Source organism: Bombus bifarius, unplaced genomic scaffold (assembly GCF_011952205.1).
Source record: "Bombus bifarius isolate JDL3187 unplaced genomic scaffold, Bbif_JDL3187 scf7180000007973, whole genome shotgun sequence".
In the NCBI taxonomy this organism is placed as follows: domain Eukaryota; kingdom Metazoa; phylum Arthropoda; class Insecta; order Hymenoptera; family Apidae; genus Bombus; species Bombus bifarius.
In genome coordinates, this window is record NW_022884359.1 from 6,351,454 (window position 1) to 6,367,240 (window position 15,787).

General features: G+C 31.0%; 3 protein-coding genes across 8 annotated transcripts in view; 2 read left to right on the forward strand and 1 right to left on the reverse strand.

Moving 5' to 3' along the window:
* The window catches only part of LOC117215813 (BTB/POZ domain-containing protein 7), a 30,671-nt gene that overhangs the window by 5,353 nt on the left and 9,531 nt on the right, over window positions 1-15,787 (reverse strand). The window lies entirely within an intron of this gene.
* Window positions 1-15,787, forward strand: part of LOC117215853 (GTP-binding protein 2) — a 30,463-nt gene that overhangs the window by 336 nt on the left and 14,340 nt on the right. The window contains exon 2 of the mRNA XM_033462388.1: window positions 555-643. The gene's annotated coding sequence lies outside the window, so the exon portion shown is untranslated. The remainder of the gene's footprint in view (window positions 1-554; window positions 644-15,787) is intronic.
* LOC117215863 lies at window positions 3,719-15,527 on the forward strand. The gene is made up of 2 exons (XM_033462411.1): window positions 3,719-3,900; window positions 13,606-15,527. Exon 2 carries the CDS (start codon window positions 13,613-13,615, stop codon window positions 14,852-14,854), a length of 1,242 nt encoding a protein of 413 aa, XP_033318302.1. The 5' UTR covers window positions 3,719-3,900; window positions 13,606-13,612; the 3' UTR covers window positions 14,855-15,527.

The following is a 15,787-nucleotide window of genomic DNA, read 5'->3' on the forward strand; positions in this document are numbered from 1 at the left end:
CAAAAATATTTCTTTGTTTTCTTTTTTGCTAGAGTTTGGTGATACCTGTAGAATGTTTGGTGAGTTTAGTTGAGTGTCTAAGATTTGTTAACAATTGTTTGGACTTGCACGATTTGGGCTTAGACTTTAAGAATTGTTTGGGTTTCGAAGATTCGGTGCAAGATTGCTGACAATCGTTGTTTTGATTTCTAAGATTTTATGCAAGTTTCTAGCTTTTTGCGATTAGGATTTCGATTAATTACAAAAAAAGGCAGTTATAATTTATCACGGTTGAAGTCTGATGACTAATTATTATAATTGCAATAAAAAGATCGTTTAATCACAATGTTATGGAACGCATATACGCCTAACAAGATACAATGACACAGCAATAAGTTGTTAATACTATAGACGATTAAAGATTATTTGGATTTCGAAAATTTCGTTTAAGATCTTAGAAATTTTTTCAAACATTTGACACAAGGTTCTAAAGATTGTTAGGGTTCCTAAGATTTTGATGATAAGATTGTCTTCCTACGCAACTCGCAAGTCTCATTTATTTTTTTGTATTTTAGTTGATGTGCAGAATCGAGATTCGACGAGAATTCTAAATTCATCATCGTCCAACAACATTATATCGTAACGTACACTCGTCACATTTTTCCGTGAGTATAAAATACCTATATAGAAACAAGATGATAATAGTAAATAATTATACGTGTAATTGTCAAATTTTAAGATTTATTAAACTGAATCATCTCACAAAAACTTCCAAGTTTGAATGTCACGATTTCAATGTTTAATATTTCTTCAAAGCTTCAAATTTCCAAGATTTCTAGAACACCGAAGATTGTCATGCCAAAATTCTAAACTCTAAAGCTTTCAAAGTTCCGCTTGATACATCAAACGATCGATGCAACGCGATCACCGATCGCTCGTGCAGTCAGTTGTCTGACCGCGATTGCGTAATTGCAAAACTGACTGACAAGAAGACTTGCTGACTTGCCTATGTAAGTGATCGATTGGAAAACTACTGGAGTTATATCAGGAACATTGCTGCTTTTTCGTGTGCGATAAAACGATGTCACCTTGTCGGAACTTGTGAGACCTCGTTGCTTTAATAAATTTACATGCGATGCACGCTGATCAAGCATATTTTAAATGTGCATAATGTTTCCTGCTTAATATTTGCAACTTCTCAAGATTGATTTTTTGTTAAAATACTAAATGTTATTAAGATATTATTATTTGAATGTCTTTGAAAATTACTTTTATTCTTCAAATGCGAACAATTTTATTTTATTTTATTTTATGAACATAAATATTCATCATATTCTTTGTTCTTTATTTATTATTGAATTGCGAGCGTTCTAGGCCTCGTTTCACTAGAATTCATTATAGTCACACACAATTGTGATTTTATATAAGTATACAATATACATATAGGTATACGGATATACTATGTATACAGATGAACTGTTTTTAAATGAAAAATACAATTTGAATTTATATAAATAATAGTATTCGATATTATTAATATTACTATAGTAAATATATAATACTATCACTTTATGTTAGCATACTCAATATATCTGGCAAATTATTCATAGATTTTATTATTACAAGTCTTGCGATAGTATTTATTTAATTTAGTAAAAGTCTTACATTGATAATAATGTCTTGATTCTTCCTTTGGAAAGCTTTTCTACATTTTCTAACAATAATTCATATTAACTAATAACATCATTAAATAATGATATTGCAACGAATAACACTACCACCTCATTTCACATACACATATGTACATATTTAAATAACAGATTATCTTTACTTTACTACAATTTTTCTACTAAATTTCAAAGTAAGCAATTATTCAAATGAATAATTCAATGATTCACAGCGTATAGTATAACATTTACTTCTTCATTTTTTTATTTTTATTTTTTCAAAATGATACATAAATAATAAACTGTGCATACTTTATTATAACACTTCGGTGAAATTTATTCCTAATAGAAAATTTGATTAGCGGATATTTCCTCCAAAAATTTGTTTAAATTGTAAAGGACTAATATAGATGGTACACAATCTTCGCTTCGTTAAAGTATCCTTGAAGACAATGAGTTGACCCGAAGAGTTAAGAAAACTCAAGAACGAATCTAATTAAACCGTATAATGTTTTCGTCTCGTTTAGATATGGTCTGAAAGTCGTAAAATGTCGTCAAATGTTAAGAGACAAGTAAATAATATAATGTTTCTCTTCTTCGTTAAGAGCTCCTTAAAAACTATGAAACTACCCCAAATGTCAAGGTAATCTGTAAAACTGTCTCGTATAAACAGAGTAACATGATCAATTGTCACCAGGTTTCCAAGTTTAAATTAGATATTATTAAGATTAATTATCATCCGACCGATGTAACGAAAGTGAGAAATAAATAAATAAAACAAAATAATAAACAGATAGATAGAAAAATAAATCAAAAGAGAAAAGTAAATTGTCAACAAATTGCAAATGATGAATAAAAGTAATAATAGAGAGAACAGAAAATGAATCGATCGGATAGTAAATAGATCGGATAGTAAAAAAGTATTGTAATTTTACTGGCCGACACTTTCTCTCGGTCAAATATCTTTATAATTAGAGAACTGCTGCAGAAAGGAAGTCAGTGAGTCACTTTTTACGTTCATTCAACGAGGTGTAAGGAACGGAACGCTTTTCTCCTATTGCAATTTCGTCGGAGCTACCAAAGACATTTTGTTCTCGCTTATTTTATATTAAGTTGATATATATGAAATGTTATTTTTTCAAATAGAACTTTGACTAATTTAACGCAAGTAACAACTGATTACTTTGAAGTTTCATATAGTATTTGATAAAAGCGATGTTCGTATAAATTCTATGTATCTTTCTTAATGAGAAATTGGTCTACACTAGTTTCATTGGAAGCTAAAATACAAAAATTCTTCGAATCGAGCTGCTATAATTTCTTTTAAAGCATTTTACGTATTAAGAAATTATCTAGATGGGATAAAAGATACCTTTAACCATCCTCGTCATAATATTTCCAATCACTTTTATAACACTTTTTCCAAATATGAATTGATATAAGAAGAACACACGAATATGCAATTATTCCTGAGAGTCAGTGTGTAATGAAATCTTAATGCCTTCGTTAGAAATTACATGAAAACATCTTCAAAACGAACCACCAGTTTATCGAACAAGTAACACGCAGAGATCATCGCAGAATCACGCGTTTAACCCTTTGCCCTTTTTCAAGTATGATTATAGGAAGAAATATTATAAAAACCACAAAAGTGTGTATTATTCTCAATTATGGAATTCGCCAGTTCATCAAAAACTACACCGCCAAAAAAGATTATTTTATCGTTATTAAGTAGAAAAAGATTTTATCGTTCTGTATACTCTGAATACAATTTATCCATAAAACGATATTATCTTTAATATCGTTCTATATCTAAAATATTCAACTACGAAAGTATTCTAAAACGAGTCACCAATTTAGATAGCAACAGTTACGTCCTTAAGAAAGGTGATTCATAAACAAATAATTGCAACCTCTTTTTTCCTATCGTTAGCTTTTTACGTTTTGTTTGTTTCCCTTTTTACAAATTGAATTGATATAGATGAATTGTGTCATTAGAACTTCCGACGAGTGTGCGACAGTTATCGCATTACGTTAGATTTCTTGATGCGTTGCGCAGACTATAAATAGTGTCCGCTTCTAGCGACGTTAGTCTCGTCCAAACGACGGACTGTTTAACAGTGTTTTTTAAGCATTTGACGTGGTTGCATTTTATTCGTCCGATTCGCGTGAAGTCAAACAGAGAGTGCCAGTTATTGGAAACAACCGAGTGAACGATCGAAACCGATTTTGAATGTGCGGCTAGAGCTTAAAGGTATTTTTTTTTTTTGCGAAATAAAGAGCCACTTGAATTTTCTCAATTGTCCGAATGGAAAAGCTTCTTCTTATTAAAAATCATTTTAAACGACTTCGAAAGAAACATTGTCTCCACTACAGTGGTTGACAAGGGATATTTATGCAAATGCGAGACTTTTATGGAGAATCGAATGTTTATGTAAATGCATCCATTTATAGAAAATTGATACATTTATTCTCACATCTGTTATTAAGCTTTATAATCATACGCAATTAACCGTGCATCATTGCATACTCTGAATATTTTATGCTTTGCGCGTTTCTAAAATAGAAAATTTTTTTTTAAATAGAAATGCAATTATTAATAATGAATTTTATTGAAAAGAAAGAAATCAATTGAGGAGAGATTTATGGAAAAAGCGTGAATCGAGCAAATCCAACCGGAAGATTCAGACATAGATAGAACAGTTTCAGTCATTAGCTACGTTTCAATTGATAATTCTAATAGCTCTTAGAGAACTTTGTTAGTTTGTTTTAATCTAATCCAATAGTAATTTAATTTAATGGCTAGATTTAAACATTTATATTTACCAAACAAATAAAAATTCCATGGTATTCCAAATAATTGATTGAAAAATACATTTAACACGTATATGTAGATATATTTACCTTAAACCTATAGATCTTTCTTCCTCGATTTTTTTGATTAGAATATCTATTAAGACTGAATGATCTTTTCTTCGAAAATTCGACGCAGTGTATGCTGTATACGACGATCATACACGCTCTTTTAAAAAAGATGCGAAGACTTGTTACACAATCTAATATTTATTGTATCTGCTTTAATTTAGCGAGCACATAATTCATTTTTTCAGTTCGTGCCTATCAAATTAACACCATTTAAAGCTTCCAATATTTTCCACTTTTTTAAGTAAAATTTAAAGATATGAGCAAACGTAATACGATGTTAAAGAAACGCAAACGATTTTATCAGAGAACCTAATAGAACATCGATTAAGATCTAATATTTCTTTTTTGATAATCTCATCAGGTGCAATCAACACAGTATATTTCCCTTCCTAACAGTTTAACTCTGTTTGTCTGTAGTAAAGGAACGTTGAAATACAAGGTATATCGTAAATATTTATGAGGGAAATGTAATTAACACAATAGGAAGTAGATATCTGATCAACTCGATGACAACAAGAATTACTGCTTGCTACTTTGATATCTTTTTCAAACGAAACAATAATCCATTAAAAGTCAAGGTTAAAAATTGTATCAGCGATCGTGTACAAAGAATTTTTCTTGGAAAGGACCGGTGAAGTCGAACGCGTTTGAACGTTTGGAAAAATCGCGTTTTAAAAAACATACAAGTCAAGATGATATCGATTAATTAAGGCTCATCACGTTCAGTTTACATTATCACGTTTTCTCGAGGCTTGTCGCGATCGAGATGAAGATTGATTGAATGAGACGGCTTCTCGTGGCTATTGGCTGTTTCTCTACTTTAAGTGATTGCGTTATCTTGACAATATTGAAACCAGTCATTTTTAACTAACTTACTACGAAACTAATTATTTCATTGAAATAAACTCTTTATAGCGACTAAAGTATACGATGTATAATAACTTTAACAATATAGTAAAGTTTCATGGATATACTCACGTGTAAAGAAAGAAATTAGTGTTATCATTGTCCACGTATTTTTTTCATTCATTGAAATGAACATTTACATTGTCCTAGTTAGACTGTGCATGCATATGGATTTATGACAAAATCTAACGTGCAGAAGTTAATCTTAAAAATTACAGAACATACATAATTTGGAAAAAAAAATAGAGAAAATATCCAGAATCGAGTAATTATTAAAAAATGTGAGAAGTAAAGAAGATTTCCTTGTTCATAAAAGTGGGAATTTGTATGTAATATTCTGGAATGTTTGTAAAAATGATAAGGTTTAGGTTAATGATATCGTTTAGAAAAAATGAAGATTGTTTGTCACTGTATTTAACACACGTGTTGTTTCTAATTCTCCGGAAACTAATTGAAAACAAAACATGAAAAAAGTAGCGCCACCGTGATAATCGAGTCTTCTCGAAGGCAATACATGAAAATGTACCTTTTCTCACCATCACAATCATCCTCATAATTTTCTACAATCTTCTTCTTATTTATCATAATCATCTCATCATCTTGAATTTACCTAATAAAAACCTTTACTATACATGCGTTGCATGAGTTTCGCGTGATTAGAATCGCGGAAAATTCAATGATCACTATTAAATAGAATAGTTATGAAGTAAATTGTACTTAACAATGCAACGGTTAGACGTTAATTGGGATAATGTTAAATCCAATTTCTATTCTTTTTTTACTTAGATTATACTTTCATAATCATGAACAGAAATTTTTGTTTGCAATTTCTACACGAAACTACGAAAATAGGAATAGAGAAAACGATCTTTGCTTCCTAGAAATTTAATGTCTATCACCGTTTTGCTCTCTACTCAAATACTGGGAGCTTACGTAAGATCGACTGTAATACAATATCGAACGAATTATCTCGCAATTTCCTTCTAACTGCGCTTACAGTTGCAACAGTCACTTTTGCTTTCTACTAGGATTTGCTCTTCCTACTTTACATATTTCAATACTTTTCAATCTATTTCCGATATATAGACTCAATATAACGTAAAACGGCAATACAACTGAAAGCTTTGTAACTTCTTCTAACACTACACAGTTTGGAAGTTCCAAGCGTCATAAATAATTTTTTTTAGAAAAGGTCCTAAAGAACAACTTAACTGTAATAACTTTGCGTTATCGTGTACATCTATTCAGCTGTTAAATTATCATTTTTTCAAAAGAATCACGGTCGATATGTATCGTCTAAATAAATAAGAAGTCACAAGATTCTTCTGAAAATTATATAGTATACCATTGTATAGTTGTATACGGGGTGGTTGGTAACTGGTGGTACAAGCGGAAAGGGGGTGATTCCACGCGAAAAAGAAGTCGAAAATATAGAATAAAAATTTTTCGTTTGAGGCTTTGTTTTCGAGAAAATCGACTTTGAATTTTCGCTCGGTACGCGTGCGGTACGTTATAACGGATCTCACTGTAGATCGTTGTCTCGATGGAAAAATTAAAAAAAAGAAATTAAAAAAGAAATTTTTACTCTACATTTTCGACTTCTTTTTTCACGTAGAATCACCCTCTTTCCGCTTGTACCACCAGTTACCAACCACCCTGTATAACGTACGTGTTGTCAGTGCTATCGTTATTGCAATGATAATATCTGTATCAGCACTGCTTTCAATAATAATATTGTAACAGTAGTCGAGAAACTAGTACATATCGATATCTCTGTTTGGATTGAGTAAGACTAATATCTAGATTTAAGTCTGAAAAATAGCAATATCATATCTCTAATATCTAGATACACTACTGAAAGAAAATAATCACTAATGTTACCAATATTAATCGAATATAACAACATATTGAACCGAACTTTGCGTTTTGAAGCGTTATACGTGTATAAAACTGTAATCGATTAATTAGTTTCTTAACAATTGAACATTCAGAAATCTATATATATGTTGTATTTGACGATAGAAACGCAAGAAATGTTGATAAAGAAATAATTATTTTCAAAATGATACACTTCAAATTCTTCGTTATTTTACTATCAAAGGATTAATCGCTTGATGCACATATTCCTAATATACAGTGGCATAGTGTCCTTAATTTTTCTAATTGTTTTAACCATCGATCTTTACACATACAAGATACTTATTTTATACAATAAAAGATCTACATACATCGTACCTGGTAAAAGATAAGAATCTTCTATATGTGATGAGAGATTTTTCTCAGGTAGTTTCAAAATAATAAGAGAATAATTACTCCATCCTAATCTGTTCGGAATAGTCAATTCTAAAAAGTTTAATCATTTCCATTAATAAACCGAGAAAGAATGTGTGCGTTAAAAAGTTAAACATCAGTAATTCACTACTGGAAGAAACCGAAAACTTGCGTAAAAACTCTTGGAAAAATGGAAAAGGCGTCTCGACACTGCCGATAATAACCGACCTCTTAACACAAGAGCTGTTAATTATACGCTCTGCTCGATGGCGCATCATCGCGTTATGCAACGATGAAATGAAAATAAAAAAATTTTTTTTTAACAATACAGCAAAGACAAGCCGCGTAACGAATAACTCGACTAGACGGACAACAGAGAATTTTAGCAATTTATTCGGACCCGCCACCGCTATTCGCTTCTATTCGCGTACAAAAACATTGCTCGAGAAGCACCGCGGAAGTCATTCGAGATAAATATCGCGTTGCCGTAGCAAATAATTTGTCACGAGCGTTTTGTATTCGAAAAACACCGGTCGACGTTTATCGCATGCAATTTTCGTGGACGAAAATTGCGATGCGCTCAACGTCTCGCATGTAACGGAAGTTCGTTCTCCGCAAATTCGTGGAAAAACGAAGAGATCAACGTAAAAGAGGCGTTGATGTTCCTTTATTGCACTATAAAGTTAATTTTCGCGTAGGAACACGGAAGCCGATCTTTTGTTACGGCAAGCAATATGTTAATGAAGGGTATATACACCTACGCATACACATACACAGCTTCCGGTGTTTTCTATATGGTTTTGGAATGGAAGGATAAACGGTGAAGAAACTGAATACTGATTCTTGCTAAATGAATTGATAAATTGAGTATGAAATATAACGTGCGTACGAATACATAAACTTCTTAGAATCCAAACTGATAGACTTCGCCTCTTGTACATGTCTCGATTATTAATCATACATGTACAAATTATCGGTAGCAGTAGATTTTCTTACATAATCGGAACAGGTCTCGTAATAAAACAAAAAATGAAATTTAACAAGGAAATCTTATGTATAAACCACAAATTATCCGATTATCCTATTATAAAACCAGAGTCTATAACTATCAATGTGTTACTTGTCGATTCACGAATATTATTAGTTAGGACGTTATTGCAAGAAAGTCCAGGACTCTCTTAATACGATATACTTTTATTGCAAGGAAGAACTAATCATAATTAATTCCAAATTTTTATCAGTTAAAATTAGCTTCTAATTCGACATCAGTCAGACGGAGATATATTATATGTATTATATGAAATATATTATATGTAAACCTACTCCAGTAACGTTCTCAACAATTTTAGTTTCTCAACTAATTAATTTCTCTACAAAACTGCATTTCACTTCAGCATAAATTTTTTGCTAACATATCCACTTGTACTCGTTAGATCTTTCTTAGACGTCATTCAGTAATTGTGAAGAATCAATAAATAGCTTGTAAGTGGCAATTACTTGCTAATGAACTGCTTCTTTCAATAAATTCAGTAACCAATAGTTACTAAACTTTCCAAGATGAATATGACGGATGAATATGAAATATGCCATACAATGAAATAAAATACAATATATATATACGTATTTGTTTGTATATTTGCTTTAAAAAACAATTTAAATATGTAAAATAAATAACAGGCGATTAAAAACTTTCTAAAGGTGAAACAAAGCTCTATTGAGGTTTCGCTTGAATTACAAATTTTCTAGAAAAATATGCATTTCCATACATATTTGCTGTTTACTGATAATGTTGCACTATGAGGAAGTTATCGTTGGAATTGAATCCAATAAGGAAGTTACGTGAGTCAAATATGATGAGGGGCGGGTAAAAAGTGAATCAATTGCGTAGATAGAATATTAATTCTAAATAGAATGAATAATAATTGATTGAGAAGTTCTACGGTATTTTAATTTCACGGACTAACCCTTTATAACTCCAATTTAGAGATCACACATCTATATACACGCATTTTATCAATTTTATTTCACTTGCTTCGTTGATAGACCCTTATATACCAACTTTAGATAAGTCGTTAACAAAATTTTGTTAAGTAACAAAATAAAGTAAATTTTATTTCTGAATTTCAGATTAAAGTACAAATTTGCATGAATTATAATTTTTCTTTGCCGTACGTAACCAAATCCTGGTTATAATCTAATTATAATATGCATAAAGAAAAGAGCAAAATTAGAACTTGAATATAGTGTGTGTATATGTGTATATATCTGTCTAACATATTACAAACATAATACTGTAAAGCAATCGGTAAAAGATAGATTATAAAACGGAGGCGTGTTTAGAGATTAAAATGCACAAAGTGGCGGATTAGTAAAATAAACGTAGTCATAAATGTGAGTATTAAATCATCAAATGGTTTACACAATATTTTAAAATATGTAACGCTTCAAACAGTAGACCCTGAACTATTTCCAAACATACCTGCAACTGCTTCAGCGATCTGTTTAATTAACAGCTTAACATATTCACGATAACATCAGATTTGTTTGCTTACTCTGAATTATACGCAAATATTGAACTTGGTAATAACTTCGAAGCGTGATTAAGTTCCTTCGTTCCATCGAGTATTATGGTGTAACGAATTTGGAAATCAATTTTCGTTGTCCTTAACATAGCTTAGGGAATCGCATTAAAAAATGGCTAAGAGCATCGATACTTATCACGTTCAGTTCGATGAAAATGCGACGCATTTGAAAATATATAATTTACATCGTGAAGCTACATTTCCCATCTATAAAGTCGATAACTTCTTTCGCCTTATAACTCACAATGACTTACGATAGGTAACTGAATAGATAATTGTGAAGATTATCGTCGAATTGTATACCACTTTTGTGTCATTCAAACCTATCGAACACAATACATTATATAAAAATATTGCATATTCAATGTATCTTTATAATTGTTTTCCTTTTTTTAACAAAATTCCAAAAACTAGTTTATATCCTTTTAAACAGAAATATATCTAAATTATTTACACAATCTATTTCATAAAATACGTAATTCTCTCTTTTCCTCCCTGTACCTCCCCCCGCCTCCCTCCTATGAAATATTGATTTTTTGGACTTTCAAATATCACTTTGCTAATGAGACCTTTCGAATTTGAGCGTACACCCACAAATTTAATAAGTTTCTTTTAAATATCTAGCTCAAGTAAGACTAAAACGCAAATGCATTTCAAATACATTTGCGTTTAAAAACAGCTAAACGTATTAACGAAATCCAGTATCTTACAAACACTTAACAATACGTAATGAATAACATATTCGTGATCTGTAATTTCGCTGACTAACTCAGGAAAGTTACAAAGTGAAAATTAAGCAAAATTTTTTCTAATGTATCTTATACAAGCTATAATGTTTAATATTATTAATAATTTAATAATAATAAAAAAATCATAAGAATTTTATTTAATATAATCTAATATATTTAATCTATAAGCTTTATATCAAATGTCGTCCTACAGTCACTGATAATTAGCCGGCTTGACCTTACTTTAACTATGAAAATATACAACAATAGGAAATTACAGGCGATTTTAAGAATTCACGGTCGAACTGTAATTTCGCAAACATATAGGTAAAAATAAATGTGAGCTGACGAATCGTTTTCAATATATGAGCATAACAAATTATTATATATACATGTGTGACAAAAACGTTTTGTAAATAAATATATATCCCTTTATTTAAAAAATAGACGAAAAATATAGAAATACTTAATATATTGCTCGATCACTATTAATGACATTTTTCATTCTTTTCACCAGATTTTTCCAGATATATTTACTTATTTATATAAAAAGTTCTTTAAGAAGTCTTTATGAAGACTTAAAGCAAGCAGAAATTATCTACATAAGTCTAGATAAATATCAAAAAGCAAAAAGAATTGAGGTGCGTGCAAGAGAGCGTGTAAATACTTTACAATAACTAGGCAAAATAATGAATTACTATGCATTGTTTATGTATCCTTAAGCGGCTTGACGCGTCTTTACTTATATCGTTAGGCGTATAGACGATGCAATATGCTATGGAACACGCTATGTATGCATGGTAATTCGATGATGCAATTTTTTTCAAAATTACCAGCACGCAGAATTACGCATATACGCGCGCGTTTATCTGTCTCGATCGCATAGCGTAACTCGAACTATAAAACTAATTTACATTTCATATATGCGTCGAGACAATGAACAGATAGTTCATCGATACTTGGAATCGAATCGTTTAATTAGCTTTAATTATATGTTTTCTCTTCCTTGACCGTTTTCCATTCGAATGTTAGTTCTCTATTTAGCAAAAATCAACTGATTTAAAGCTCAATCAGGAATGAAAAATTACAATACTATACGACGACAGGATATAAAATACGTATACATGCCTGTGTCAACACCACTTGGTCATAAGTTACATGGTAAACATGACAAAAAGAAAAATGAATATTACTGATAAGCGTGTTATCACTTCTACTTAACTGACTTTGTTTTTCATTCGTATCTCTAATACGAAACATTCACATTCGCAATTAGCTTTGGTCTAAACCGTACTTAGGATATTGGATCCTCCAATAAACGGGAAATTATATAAATACGTACGTACGTGTTTTTTCATCTATGTAAGTACTTGAATGAAAACGGAAGCCAGAAGAAACAAGTGAGTGTCATAGAAGAACCATTATTCTCGTCATAGTGGAGGCGTTAAATATTACACAATTTCTGAGAGCAAGATGTTATTACAACTGTTGCAAGTGGCTGCAAAATAGATAACTAACGTGATGTGGAATTATTTATTAATCGTTCTACGACAATGGTTTTGTGAATAACGTGCTTCTGATATGACAAGATAAGTCAAGGCTTGTAGAGAACTTCAAAGATAACATCTTATGAAATTTGAATACAATAGAAAAACATCTAAGGAAAATAAGAAAAAAATAGAGGGAAAATATTGCAATTATGTTAGAAGAACACGATAAATCATATTTACCGATTTTCACGCCAAACAATCTTAACATCGGACGTATTGTCGAACAATCATATATGTATTATGAAAATTTGTTTATTACAAAATAATATCAAATTATTCTGTAACGTGCTTGATCGTAAGATAACAGAGATAGGAATTTGTAACCGGAAAAATAAACTCTGATATATCTAATATCGAAGTACTTCACTTTAACCATCTAGTTACGTAAAGATTAAAACATTTTTCACACAAATAATATTAATTAAATAAATACAAAATGATAATGTAATTGGCTAATTGTAAAAAACAAAAAAATAGATAATGCAGCTAAAAGCAAAATCTACCATTAACTTTTCTAATTAGAATATTATTTAATCAATTAACAAAGTCCTTTAGTCGGAAAATTCTATAATCGCGAATTTCAAAATTAATGACAAATCATTCGTTCTTCTAAACACAAATATAACATTATTTATTTTATTAGACATTCAACGACATGTTAAAATATAGGTCATTCATAAGTAAAGAAATCATTATGTCCCGATTAATAAGTTAATTTTTATATGCAATAAAATATATTAGGTGGAGCATTAAATCCATTCACGATTTGTTGAAAGAACAACATCTCTTAATACTTCTTAAAATCAACATAACTTATTTATCGCTATAAATTTATTTTTTTCATAAAAAAAATTCATAATATTTTTCGAAATGCAAACAGTAGTGAAAGACGAGTGAAGTTATTATCCCAACCCAATAATAGTTTTCTTTAAACTCAAGCAAAAGCAGGTTTCAATATCTACAAGACAACAATGAGAACCATCAAATATTCTTTCAGATAAATAATGTACCCGTCAGTCGAGCCATTGTCAGTTCAAAAGTTGGACGTGCTTTTAAGACAAAGTCTTGGTAATGATCTTCAAATAAAGCATATTGAATGGAAGCCTCTAACCGCGCCAGGCGAGAACTTTGGAAGCGTTATGCTGGCCATCATTGTCACCTTAACACGGTCAAGCAACAAAACGGAAACTCTTCATCTGGTCGCGAAACTTCCACCCACTTCCGCCTATCTATTGGGCTTGTTCAACAGTCCAGTGACATTCAGGAAGGAGCTACAATTCTACAGCGTGATGGTGAAGGAATTCACAAACCTTCAAATAGAAAGTGATGTCAACGAGAAGGACGCAAGAGATCTGGTACCAAAGTTCTTTGGGGGAAGACTAGGTTTGAAAAATCCAGAACAATTTGACGAACAAGCTGCTATCATTTTGGAGAACCTGAAACTCAGTGGCTACGATACGGGCGATCGAATCTTTGGATTGGATAAGAAGCACACAGAATTTGCAATCGAATCTCTAGCCAAGTTACACGCTCTCGCTATTGCTTTAAAGATGAAAAAACCCCAGTTATATGAAAGAATAGCGGCAGAAGTATTTTTAGACGTTTCAAATGAAATCACAGAAAAGTGTGTTAAGGACATGTTTGGGAAAAGTAAATCGGATTTAGAGAGCATGGAGGAAATTAGACCGTATTTAGATCGAATTAATAAGACCATAGAGTACGGTCTTGAGGCAAACAAAAATCTTAAGAAACCGGAAGAACCTTGGGCAACATTTGTTCACAGTGACTTTTGGGTGAACAATATGATGTTCCGACACGATGAAAAAGGAGAGTTAGTCGATATGAAGATCGTAGATTTTCAATTATCCGCATATGATTACGGTGTGAAAGATCTGATCTTCTTTCTCGTGTCGAGCGCGAACGAAGAGATTCTGGATAACAAACTGGACCATATGTTTGACTTGTATTATTCTTGTTTCATTAAAATGTTAAAGACGCTAAAAGTAGACACGGAGAAATTTTCCAAGCAGAAGTTCGACGAAATTCTGAATCGTTGTGGGCCTGTAAAATTCAATCAATGTATCATGATGGCTCAAGTGATTCAGGCACCTAAGAAAAGTACCTCAGAGTCAGAGAACGTGGAGGGTAGCAATGTTTTCATAGATATATCTGATAATGTAATATATAAACGAAAATTATTGCACATTGTGACTCTATTCGACAAAAGGGGATGGCTGATATGTTGATATATGATGGGGTTAGGGGAGAGGGGAATGTTGATATATGATGTACTATTAAGATGTATATGATAAATTGTTTATAATATACAAAAAGTGTATATAGAATTTTAAAGATGTTAGAGACTTTTACAATTTAAAAATTTAGTCTTAAGAAGACACCAAATATGTTCATAAGGGCTCTAATATTATTAAGCCTTAAAAATTAACTAGTTGTTTAAAAGTCAAATTCGAAGTAAGTGTTTACTTTATAAAACTGATTCTGTAATATTATTGTAGATACCTGCATCATGTTATTTTGCACGTAGATATACTTGTTTTTCAAAATAAAAATTCTATTTTATTACATGAAAATAATACGAATAAAATTTATCCAATCTATGAGGCCCCATGAATAATGAAACAATATTCTGAAGTTCATTATCGTTCGTTTCTTCTAATTTTCTAATTTATATTGTAATTATTATTGTATCGTAATTCTGTGAAGTTTCTAAAGGTTTCTAAAGGCGAATCGAGCAAAATCTTATTTCGTTTTGCATCGATATGCCCCTGCGGAACCCGATATAATGACACATGTTTTATGTAACATGACATTGAAACACATCAATCGAAACTAATTTTCATTCTCTCGATTAATCGAGTTAACTATGTTGAAACAATAAATAGCCAATTACAGCGAATACCATCATTTCTCGTTGATTGCAAGTGACATTTATGTAAATCATGTTTGTTAATAAAATAAAAAAATGAAATATAAACAGCAAGCAATAATTCAGGACATATTCGTTGACAGCGCAAAAATAATAAAAACAGCAAGCAGTAACTGAAAATACATTCATTTATAACTTAAAAAATAAAAATTTTCTGTTTTGAATTCCGAGGAGTATGTTAACAAGACAATGTTTATGCAGATTATTTCGTTTACGTAAGATGTGCAGACTT